This window comes from Microcaecilia unicolor, chromosome 9 (assembly GCF_901765095.1).
Source record: "Microcaecilia unicolor chromosome 9, aMicUni1.1, whole genome shotgun sequence".
Lineage (NCBI taxonomy): Eukaryota > Metazoa > Chordata > Amphibia > Gymnophiona > Siphonopidae > Microcaecilia > Microcaecilia unicolor.
Window position 1 is genome coordinate 44,224,295 of NC_044039.1, and position 12,807 is coordinate 44,237,101.

The 12,807-nt window shown below is 42.6% G+C and overlaps 1 protein-coding gene across 1 annotated transcript in view; it reads right to left on the minus strand.

Annotated features, from left to right (window-relative positions):
• The window catches only part of ERC1 (ELKS/RAB6-interacting/CAST family member 1), a 503,932-nt gene that overhangs the window by 328,991 nt on the left and 162,134 nt on the right, over window positions 1-12,807 (minus strand). Inside the window, 2 exon segments of the mRNA XM_030214918.1 lie at window positions 6,685-6,768; window positions 12,384-12,539. Coding sequence (XP_030070778.1) covers window positions 6,685-6,768; window positions 12,384-12,539 — 240 coding nt within the window.

Consider the following 12,807-nt stretch of genomic DNA (forward strand, 5'->3'; position numbering starts at 1 on the left):
CTAAACGCAATGAATCAGATAATTGCCCTGTCTCTACAAATGTAGCGAATAAACTCCGCAAAGTCGGTACTATCACAAATGGGTGAAATCCCTTTCCTCTGGGTGTAGAATGCGCCATATATCTAGAAGTTCTAATGCCGAACACAATGACGAAATCCCCTGAGGCGTGGGTCCATCTCTTCCTCCCCTACCTGTACTTCTATCCAATACCGGGTCATGAACTATGTTGAAGTCTTCCCCCCATGATCACCGGAATGTCCTGATGTTGAGCTACAGTGTGGATCAGCGACCTAAAGAACCCCCTATCATAAACATTTGGGGCATATATATTACACAAAACCATAGGTTGCTTATTTATCATTACCTTGGCCAGGAGATATCTACCAGAGCCTGCTCTCCAGCACCCCTGAATCTGAACACCCAGAGTCTTCCGGAAAAGAATCATTACCTCCGCTTTACGGCCCACTGCTGGAGCTTCCAATATATTCCCCACCCACCACTTCTTGAATTTTGCATGTTCTGATGTCAACATGTGGGTTTCCTGTAAAAAGGCCACATCCGATCTGTGATGACTCAGAAACTGTAGCATTTTTTGTCTCTTAATAGGAGAAGTAACCCCATTAACATTCAAGGAAATAAATTTAAGTGGCATCTAACACCAACCTTTTAATAGTACACACGCAAGCCCATGATTTTATCTTTAAAAGTGAGAGTCGTCCCAACCTAACACCCTCCCCTATACCTAGTGTGAAAAAAAGTGGCCCCGGGAGGCCCAGTATCTCATGCTGTGCCATCTCCCCCCTCCATCAACCAAATAGAAGGAGCAAAGTCGAGAAGATCCCCTAAATATCCCGTTCAATAATAGACCCAAACATAATAGAAAAAAAAATAACAGACCCCAGATTTCTGTACTTCCCTTTTACCCCTCCCCTCCCCCACATCCACCCAAATATGCAGCCAGCCTTCCTACGAGGCTGGTCATAGTTCTGCCATCTATCCCTGGCATGAACTACCAATTTGTTACTGCAAGAGGACTCCTCCCTCTCCTTTCCTCCTCTTCCCACCAACCCATTAAAGAATACTGTCTCTATCCCCCCCCCCCCCAAAAAAAAAACCCAACCTTGCTTATTACACACTAACAGTGAACAAACAACTCGCTCACCACTCGTGACATGAGCACCAGACCTATTGGGCCCCGGATCTGACCCAGCACTTCAGGCCTGTGTGTCTATGTTCTCAACTTCAATATGTCCAATATAGCCTAATTTAACTTGATGAGCTCTTAAAAAAAAATTCCTTTTTTTCCCCCCCTTCTTTTCTCTCTTCTTCTTTGACATGTGAAGTTCACAACCGTAATAACGCTCCAGTGATAACTACTTTCCAAATGCAAATCTTGATAAGGTACCAGATATTCATCCTCCGGAAAGCGGGCTGCTGTGCCCCTTCAGAGAAGGCACCTCCACCCACGAGCCAAGGGAGGTCAAACATATGACTTCCCTTCTGCCATCAAAAATCTCCCTAGGCCCAATGTTGGGAATGTTGGGGCACAGCTTCTAATACTGGTCTGCAGTCCCTGCACAGATACCAAAAGTCAAAATCCCATATCACTGGATATCCCCTTACGCTCCTCTCCAAAGCATGGTGACTCTCTGACAAAAAAAGGGGGGGGGGGGGGGATAGCAGGAGGTATGCCAAAGGAGACACAAAGTTAAAAAAATAAAAAAAAAGCATAATTATAAACAATGATCATGCTGTGATTTATCCTGTTCAACTGAGGTCAAAATCCAGTAGAGAAAACTGAAGATGTCAATGGCGCCCCTGCGAAATTGCTTTACTCAGTGGTATTTCGTATCGAGGAGGTTTGTTGGTTCATAAAGATTTTAGCTGCCCCTGGTGCATCAAAGAAGTTAGGTTTTCCATCGTTAAACACTTTAAGCTGCACTGGGTATAAAAGGACAAACTGTATTTGGCGCCTGTGTAGTTCTGAACATATGGGTGTATACGCTCTCCGTAGCAAAGAGACCCTTGCAGAAAAGTCCTGTAAGCACATAATTGTCTTATTTTCATATGTGAGTGTTCCTAGAGATCTTATCACCCGCAACACCTCAGTCTTATGCGCATAATTTAGTAGTTTGAAAATTACTACCCTGGGCTTGGCTTCCGCTTGGCTTCTGGAGCCTATGCGCTCTCTCTATTCTCAAAGGCCCTACTTCTGATCGTAGCTGCAGCGATTTTACCAGCAAGGTTTCCAGAAATCTGTGCAGCTCTGTCTCCAAGGTAGACTCCGGTAAGCCCACCAATCTTAAATTACCTCTCCTAGATCTGTTTTCCATGTCATCTTATTTTCCAGCTCCTCCATTTTGGATTCACTGCATGCATTTGCTGCACACGATCTTCTAGGTCTAAGACTCTCTGGCAATAGGCCGTAAACTCTACCTGCAATGACTCTATCAGTCCATCATACCCAATTTATCAGTGACGCTTGGGAATTTTTTGTCTATTGCCCGAGTCACTTCCAAGACTATTTCAGCAACCCATGCCGAGCTCACTGAGGTTGTCCCATGTCCATCCGCATCTGCCATCTTGTGTGCCTCCGATGGTCTCGATTTCTCAGACTGCTTTTTCACTGATTTAGAAGCCATATTGCTTCGTTCCGTCCAATTACTGGTGCCTCAGATCTCTCCAATGTTCACCCTTTTGTGGTAAGGTCGGTTCTGCTAAAATTTGCGGTTTTAGGGCATTAAGGGGATCGAGATTCAGGAGCTCCTCTCACCTATGTCTGCTCACCAGTGCGACATCATGTGACCATATTATGAAGTTTTAAAACAAATAAGAGAAAATACTTTTTTCATTCAACACAAACTGGATATCTGATGCTGGAGAATGTGGTAAAACATTAGTGCAGCTGTATTTAAAAAAAAAAAAAAAGGAAAAGTCCATAAACCATTACTAAGGTAGATTAGAGGTAAAGCACTGTTTATCCCTGATTTTATGCAGCATGGCATCTTGCTACTTTTTGGGATTCTGCAAAGTACCTGCTATACCAAGCTTGATGGACCTTAAGAATAGTCATAATGGGTCAGACTAATATTCTTATGGATTAAAGGACAGAAAGACATAAATCAAGAATGTATTAGTGTTGTTGATTAGTGTAACATCTTAGTACATTAATCCCACTCCCTAACCACCACAAGAAATGAGTGGAGGAGTGGCCTAGTGGTTAGGGTGGTGGACTTTGGTCCTGAGGAACTGAGTTCAATTCCCACTTCAGGCACAGGCAGCTCCTTGTGACTCTGGGCAAGTCACTTAACCCTCCATTGCCCCATGTAAGCCGCATTGAGCCTGCCATGAGTGGGAAAGCACGGGGTACAAATGTAACAAAAGAAAAAAAATAGTAACATAATAAAGTAAATAATGGCAGATACAGACAAGTAAGGCCCATCTAGTCTGCCCAGTAAGGCAGCTATAACTGTGCCTGGCACTTTTTGCAGGTTGCCCCCTCTTTGACTTTGTTTAAATATAGGGCCCTGTTTACTAAGCTGTGCTGTAGGCGTGAAAACATTTTAGCACACGCTAATGCTACAGACACCCATTGGAATATAATGGGTGTCTCTATCATTAGCGTGCACACAGCGCGGCTTAGTAAACAGGGCCCATAGTTTGTTTTTCCCCGAACACTGTACCATCATAGAATCACACTGATTCATCAATCTGTCATGGGCTGCCCACATAGTTCTTTTCAAGGCTAAAGTCCTAGAAATTGCAACTGCACATGGTAACCACCTGCCATTCATTTACGCCAACTGTTAGATCTCAAATGAATTCTATTAAAAATGTAGACTTAGAAAGAACTAACACGCAACTAAGCAGGCAAGATGTGTAAATCCAAACAAATGCAGGTGGTAAATTATCTTCCTTACAGAAGGAAGCATTTTGACTAGATTTTCACATCCCTATGACTGGCAAACTTAAAATGATGCCTAAAGAAAAGGGATAAAAGAATCAAGAAATGGGCATTAGCATTGTCAAAAGAACTTGGCTAATGAGAAGAGAAGCACATACCTGATACAGTGAAACGCTGAATATCTTTAGTAAGGCCTAACTTAAAGCCATATTGATTACCTGGAATGTCACAAAACTAGCAGGCCACCACATAAACAAACACTTTCACATTTTACATAGTGTTTGGTTTAGATAGAACAATCTAGCCAAAGTTTTTCTTCTCTTGAGGCAGCTTTGTTTGCCAACATATAGACTGCATTGGGAATTTGCAGGCACACCACCAAAAGGGTATTTTTTAATAGCAGTTTCAATTTTATTCTTTTTAAGATGGTTGTTTATAGTGGCTCGTGATTAATGCAAGCAACTGTGGTTGCTAGCTTCCCATTCTTGGACTATCAAAATACTATGCAAGGAAGCTAGCAAACAAGTTGATGTGTCTGAACTGGAAAAGGTGCCCATCAAACCACAGCCAGTGCCAAAAGATTTTCATAGAATTGCTAACCAAAAGAAACTGGCAGTTGGTGCAAACAGCTTGCTACAGCTTGCTACATCCACTTTTATCCAGGTTTATTAAAGGATGTTATAAGGCCTGTGCTTGAGAAGCTGCTCAAAGTTGCAAGATCCAGAGTAGCCAACAGAAGTACTTACTTTTCTAAAAACTTTGAAGTACAATACAAAGATTTTTGTATTGAACTCATATGTGCTCTTCCCATAATCTCCAGTAGGACCTCCTTCAGTGAATGCCTTTTATCTTTATGGTTTGATCTTACTAGGAGCACCTAGACAAAGCCAAAGCCAACAACCCAACACCACATATCACAGACACAAGCTCTCAAAAAACCATTAGAACTAGGGTTACCATTCGTCCGGATTTCCCCGGACATGTCCTCTTTTTGAGGGCATGTCCGGGGCGTCCGGCGGATTTTGCCTGCACCCACGTTTGTCCGGATTTCTGGACAAACGTGGGCGCGGGTGCGGGCAGGCGCGTGCGTGTGGGCGGGCGATCGGCGCCGTGGTAACCCTACTCCCGTCCCCTCCCCTTCCTTACCATGTTCCCTGGTGGTCTAGTGACGTCTTCGAGGCAGGAAAGAGCCCCCTCTTTCCTGCCTGGAGCGCTGCCTCCCCTGTCTATCATCCTCCTCGGTCTGGCTGGGGATTCAAAATGGCCACCGAGAGTTGAACTCTCGCGAGGCCACTTCAACTCTCGGTGGCCATTTTGAATCTCCAGCCAGACCGAGGAGGATGCAGCAGGCAAGGACAGGCAGCGCTCCGGGCAGGAAAGAGGGGGCTCTTTCCTGCCCCGAAGAGAAGACCCTACTAGACCACCAGGGCTAGATAGTAAGTGAGGGGGGGAATATGTGAGGGGGGGGGAACCATGTGACGGGGGGCGGGGAATAGAGGGGCGGAACGAGGACCCGAAGGGGGCGTGGCGGGGGCGGGGTATGAGGCGTGGCGGGGGCGGGGTAGGGGGCGTGACATGTGTCCTCTTTTTCAGAGGACACAAAATGGTAACCCTAATTAGAACTGCAAATCAGGACATGCTTGTGCAAAGCTGTGCTGGCGCTAAAGGAATAACAAAGCAGATTACTATACTGGCCTCAAAAGCTCTTGTACAACATTCCTTGTTGTTCATAAGATATCTACCGCATGGACTCCAGAAGCTGTTTTATTTTACTATAAAAACACATAGTACAGTGAAATTCCTTACATGTATATAGTGGCTTAGCAAACAAGCTCTCACTGTCTGAAATTTTTAACCTATTGCACTTTGTTTACGGTGTATAAACCAACAAAAAACAAAAAAACTCAGAGAACTGCGACTATAACATCTCATTACTGTCACATAATAATTAAGAAAAAATACACCTACTGCACTTTGGGGTGTATATACAAAAAGTCCAAAAAACAAAACAAAAATCCCGGAGAACACTGAATTTAACATTCCATTACTGTCACATAGTAATTAAGAAAAAAATACACCAATTGCAGTCAATTTATTGTTCATGAAACCAAAATTCACCTCAGAAAATTCTGGTGAAATGGGACTGTAAAGCAAAACTTAAAATAACTAAAAATTCTACTAAACATTAAAAATAAGTAATCTTGCTGAACTTTTCTGGATATAAATTGTTTCAGATAAAAGCATTCTAAGTGTGGCCTTAAAAGTGGAAACCACTGAATTGATTACAGTATATTCTGAAGAGTACTATATATTTGCAGGAGCAGTGTTTTTTTCCTTGTACTTGTGTTTCTATGCAAAAAGTTACTACCAACAAGGAATTCTATGCTACTTATGGTATTATGTGCCAGATAGTTAACACATCATATGTGCATGAAGTACTAATTGAACTTAGACTCCATGGTACTCAGACATCCTGGGGCACCCACCCTACTTAAGGGTTATGTTTTACTAACTGATCTACTCCCAGGAAAATTAATTAGCAGCAGCCTGATCTACAAAGTATGCTCAAGCAAATCAGAGCTTGTGATGAGAGGAATAATAACAGAAGTAGCAAGTTGTTGTAAACAAGAAGCAGCTAGAGTAGATGTGTAGTTAGTTTGCTCAAATGGTGGCTAAAGCAACAGAGTGAGCTGGAAAAGTGTTTCACCCCAAAGACACCAATAGCTGCAGAACCCCATTTGAGCTTGCAATGCACACAGAGAGGAGAGTCTTACAGAGACCTCGGTCTGGAGAGCAGATGCTTTCCTTTTCAGGTCCTCCGCTTGAGCCTCTTTCGTGCTTAGCTCCTCCTTGAGTTGTTCTACCTGTCACGACATTGTTAGTTTATTATTTTCAAGTCTTTCCTTTGATGAAGGATCTTTTAAGCTATATTTGGCATCACGTTGTATTGCAGCAAACAGACGTATTCTCTGTCTCCCCACTGGGGTGATTGAGAGATTTCAGAGTCATTGCATTTCAAAGATATATTCAAACTAACAAAACACTAAAAAGATGGATGATACAGATGGCCTGATGTACTAAACATAGTTCCACATGGATACAAAAATGGGGAAAGCCCTTAGTATTCTTTTAATATAACCAAAACATGACCACTGCAAACAAAGCTGTCAACATTATAAACATGACTGTGAGGCAAAATGTTAACTACAAAAGAAGAGATGCTTCTCTCATATGAGAGCAGGTGACTCTTCAGAAAAGTATGGAGAAGGAAGGTATAGATTATATTATTAGCCTTGATGCATATTAAGCTGTCCACAGCAATGTGAATCGTTAAATCTTATTTGGTACTATGCTTTCACTTGCTGATTTTTTTTTTTTTTTTGGAGGGGGGGAAGAGATACAAGTTAACAAACAAGAACACATTTACTGTTTACATGTTCCATCATCTGTACATTAAATCCATCATCTCCCAGAAGAATCTGCTGGGTCACCACAATATCTATATTTCTATTCCCCTGCAGCTCTCCTGGAAGGGTGTTTTACTAACTTATCTATTAAATAGGACAAAGAGCTGGCCATTATATGTTTTTCTTTTCATTATTATTTAATGTTAATCTTTGAACCAGTTTGCTTCTCATTCTACATGTTCAAAGTAGAAAGCTGCAGCCTGAGTCCAACAACAGTACAGTGCACACAAATCCAAGCGCTGGTTAAAAAGATCAGAACTTTTCTGTAGTAGTCAGCCTGGGCAGCTTATTTGCAACCAGAAATATCTGAATGCTACAGCAGATTCTGTGTTACATGGTACATGTTTCTGGAACAACCTGAAACAGCACTGTGTCTCAATAAGGGGAGGGGGGATTGAGCCAAGAGAGAAATAGTAGCATTTGGGTGACATCTACTGACCAATCAATAAACAGCAATGAAAATAAACTGGACAGAGGATACCATGTACATATAAGACCTGTTTTACAAACCACTACTGCCCAGAATTTTCATAGTCATTCAAATTGTGAAAGTGGGTTGCTTCCTTTATTCACTACACAATGAGATTCATTAACCTGCAATAGTGTATAAAAGTTTTAACTTAGTTTAAACTTTATATATTGCCCTTTGATACAAAAGAATGGTTTACAATATAAATAAAGCACACAATAGAAGTAATTAAAATATAAAGAGGGAGATGAACAGATTCAAGTAAAAGAGAAACAAGAAACCTAAGAAAGATTTAATCTGCCAGGAGCAAAGGCTCTCTCACTCACTTTCAAGTATTCATCACAGTTTGCTTGGCATGCTACCACTGGTGTTTCACTATTTGAACAGAAAAGTATTTTCTAAACTGTTGTTCCTCTTATACGAGTTGTGCAAATATACAAGCTCATCCTTCCTTGCCAAATTTTTATTAGAAAAGTCATCTTAACTGCAGAGTTAGAAAGATAATAGTTTGTAGACATGTAAAATATGCTGTGTTTTTTGTTTCGATTCTGTGAATAGCATTAACTAAAAATTATTATTATTTATTGCATTTGTATCCCACATTATCCCACCTATTTGCAGGCTCAATGTGGCTTACATAGTTTTGTAAACATTGTCGTTACAGGATAGCAAATACATTTAGTATTGTGTCGAAATTAAATGAGGGAAGAAAGAAGAAGGAGGGGAGTGAATAGGGTAATTATAGGAGGTAGGCTTTCTTAACTGAGTGGGTTTGGTGAGGTGGACTAGTGTGGCTATCGGTTCTCATTGTAGGCTTTGTTGAAGAGATAAGTCTTCAGAGATTTGCGGAAGACAGTTGTTTCTTCGATTGTTCTTAAGTCTGTAGGCAATGCATTCCATAATTGCGTGCTGAAGTAGGAGAAGGTGGTGGCGTGCATCTGCTTATATTTTAGTCCTTTACACAGTGGTGTGCTGGTAAATTTTTAACAACAGGCTCTCTCCCCGGTCCACCTCGGCGCCCCCCCCCCCCATCCACCTCTGTGCCCCTCTACCCACCTCTGCGCCCCCCCAAAATTGCAGAGCTGGCTATAGCCGGGGGGGGGGGGGGGGGGCAATGCATTACTCTCTCCAGGAAAAAAAAATTAAATGATCCCAGGTTCCAATCTAATTCATGTTTAATATGGGATAAAATGCCATAAATAAGTAAATAAATATAAACTTTTAACGTTTAGCACCTGATTCTCAAAGTGGACATATTCCAAACACTATAATGAAAATAAAATTATTTTTTTCTACTTTTGTTGTCTGGTGACTTTGTTTCTCTGATCATGCTGGCCCAGTATCTGATTCTGCTGCTCTCTATCTGTTCCCTTGACTCCGTTTCCAGAGCTTCCTTTCCATTTATTTCTTTTCTTTCCTCCTTTCTTCTTAATTTCTGGTCCTCCGCAGACTTGACTGTACAGTGGATCCAGCTTCTGCCTATTTTCTCCATCCATGTGCATTTTCTCTATCTTCCCTCCATGTCCAGCATTTCTTCTCTCTCCCTTCCCTCCATCCATGTCCAGAATTTCTCTTGCCCTCCCCTCCATCCATGTCCTGAAACTCTCCTCTCTCCCCTGCCCCTCTCTATCCATCCATACCCAGCAATTCTCTTCTCTCCCCTGCCCCCCTCTACCCATCCATGCTCAGCAAGTCTCTCCCCTGCTTCCCTCTACCCATCCATGCCCAGCAAGTCTCTCCCCTGCCCCCCTCTACCCATCCATGCCCAGCAAGTCTCTCCCCTGCCCTCCTCTACCCATCCATGCAATTCTCTTCCCTGCCCCCTCTACCCATCCATACCCAGCAATTCTCCTCCCTCCCCTGCCCTTCCCTCCCGCTCCCAAACATGTCCAACGATGTCCTTCGCCCCCACCCTCCCCTCCCGCTCCCATCCGTCTTTTTTAATTACCTCCGTCGAAGCGCGCGCTATTTAAAGCCCTGCTGTGTGCTGCCCGTCTCCAGGCTTCCCCTGCTTGCTTCGGATGATGTTGGTGCCCTTAGTCCCGCCTTCGCGGGAAAAGGAAATGACGTCAGAATGCGGGACTAAGGGCACGAACATCATCCGAAGCAAGCAGGGGAAGCCTGGAGACGGGCAGCACGCAGCAGGGCTTTAAATAGTGCGCGCTTCGACGGAGGTAATTAAAAAAGACGGATGGGAGTGGGAGGGGAGGGTGGGGGCGAAGGACATCGTTGGACATGTTTCGGAGCAGCAGGGGAAGTAAGCATGGCCTGTGATGGCGCCTTCCTGCCATGCTTACCTCCCATAAAGGAGCCGGCTTGCCCCCAACAACCGGCTCGCAAGAGCTGTCAAAATTTAACAAGCGGCACTTGCGAGCCGGACAGAGCCGGCTCCAGCACACCACTGCCTTTACAGCTGGGGAACTGTAGGTTGAGAAATGTGCGAGATGATCTTGTAGCATTTCTTGGAGGTAGGTCCACGAGGTTTATCATGTAGATTGGGGCGTCCGCGTGAATGATTTTGTGTACAATCGTGCAGATCTTGAACGCAATGTGTTCCCTAAGTGGGAGCCAGTGGAGCTTCTCTCTTAAGGGTTTTGCGCTTTCATATTTAGTTTTTCCAAATATGAGTCTGGCGGCAGTGTTCTGGGCAGTTTGGAGTTTTTTGATAGTCTGCTCTTTGCAACCCGCATATAGTGCGTTGCAGTAGTCCAGATGACTTGTTGACTGTACCAGGGTGCGGAAGATGTATCTCTTTAAGTTTCCACATAGAGTAGAACATCTTTTTCGTCGTGTTTTTCATGTGGGCATCCAGAGTGAGGTTTCGGTCAATGGTGACTCCAAGAATTTTCAAGTTTTGTGAGATAGGAAGAGAACAGTGTGGTGTGATTATGGTGGAGCAGTGTTTTGTGTTATGTTGTGAGGTGAGTACAAGACATTGTGTTTTTTCTGCGTTAAGTTTTAGTTGGAAAGCATTTGCCCAGGTGTGCATTGTTTGGAGGCTTTGGTTAATCTCATTGGTGATTTCATTTAGATCATGTTTGAACGGGATGTAGATTGTGACGTCATCTGCATATATGTAGGGGTTGAGGTTTTGATTAGCTAGCAGTTTGACTAAAGGTATCATCATCAGGTTGAATAAGGTTGGCGAGAGGGGGAATCCTTGGGGGACTCCACATTCAGGTATCCATGGGGGTGATCTGTCCACATTCGTTGTTACTTGGTATGATCTTGTGGTCAGGAATCCTTTGAACCATTTGAGAACCGTGCCTCCTATTCCGAAGTATTCTAGTATATGTAATAGTATTTCATGATTAACTACTACTACTACTACTACTATTATTAAACATTTCTATAGCTCTACTAGACTTACGCAGCGCTGTACAAATTAACATGAAAAGACAGTCCCTGATCAACGGAGATTACAATCTAAATTAACCATGTCGAAGGCACTGGATATGTCGAATTGTAGGAGGAGTATGTTGTTTCCAGTTGCAATTGTTTGTCTAAATGAGTTCATTGCGGACACTAAAACAGTTTCAGTGCTGTGATTTGACCGAAATCCTGATTGAGACTCGTGTAGGATTGAGTGTTTATTTAGGTATTCAGTAAGTTGTTTCGTCACAATGCCTTCCATGAGTTTGGTTATAAGTGGAATAGAAGCTACTGGGCGATAGTTGGTTAGGTCCATTGTGCTTTTCTTTGCATCTTTTGGTAGCGGAGTCAGTAAGATGTTTCCTTTATCCGTGGGAAAGAGACCATTTTGAAGTCTGTGGTTTACATGATTCGTGAGGTCTTTTTTGAATTGTTTAGGGGCAGATCTTATTAGGCTGTTAGGGCAGATGTCTATTTGCATTGTGACTTGGCGTATTTACTGAGCCAATGTGAGGTTTCTTCTGACGATATTGTGTCAAAGTTGGTCCATAATCGATCTGCTGGGCATTCTCCAAGTTTTGAGTCTAGACATTCAAGGATGTTTGTATACTCAGTGGTATTGGTAGGTATCATGAGTCTGATGAGCTTTATAATTTTTTCATTGAAGTAGTTCGCAAGGCTGCTTGCGGATGGGGTGTCTGTATTATTAGAGGTAACTGATGTGGTATTTAGGAGTTTGTTTACGAGTGAGAAGAGTTTGTGTGTGTCCTTGTAGTTTGGTCCTATTATGGTTTTGTAGTACATTCTTTTAGTTTGTCTGATAGTGTATTTATATTTTCTGTAACATCTGCATATATTTTTCTATTGTTAATGCATAATCCCATTTTGTCTGATAATGTATTTGTATTTTCTGTAACATCTGCATATATTTTTCTATTGTTAATGCATAATCCCATTGGTAAAATAGTGAAAAACTTTAGAAAGGCCAAGTTTCTCACAACTTCATCACTCTTACTGTGTGAATACTGCAGCTTACAAAAAAACCTTAAATTCACTACCAATGGGTCTCACTAAAACTGAGCAAGTGTGTGACACCAAGTCATGTGACCTCATGAAAACAAACATCCCTAGATGCTTCTGCTCTGAGAAATTTGTTCCAAATTCCAAATACCTTATTTTTCATGAATTTGGAATGACTACGGTACACCTCCATCTGCTTCATTTCCTCTTCCCTCTCCTCTGTGCTCAGTGCTCCATTGGACTTTAGCATCTGGATCTCCTCCTCCATGTCACGAAGATTACGCTCCATGGATGTGATCTTCGAGTCCTGCACAAGAAATACACAGTTAAATTATTATTTACATTTACAGGTAGCTCTTTTCTTCTACACCTAATCTCAGCATATCTGACAGTGTAACATGTGTCACAAACCCACAGGTGGTCATCTACTTTTAATCTGGAAGGCCTGGCATTACGCTCACCCAATATGTAGGTGCTTAAATTAAGGTGAAGGAAAAAAAAAATCAAGTGATTTGCCTAGGGGCACTATTTAGATATAGGAGGAAGTGACATCATCCTGCTAATGGCAGCCTAGC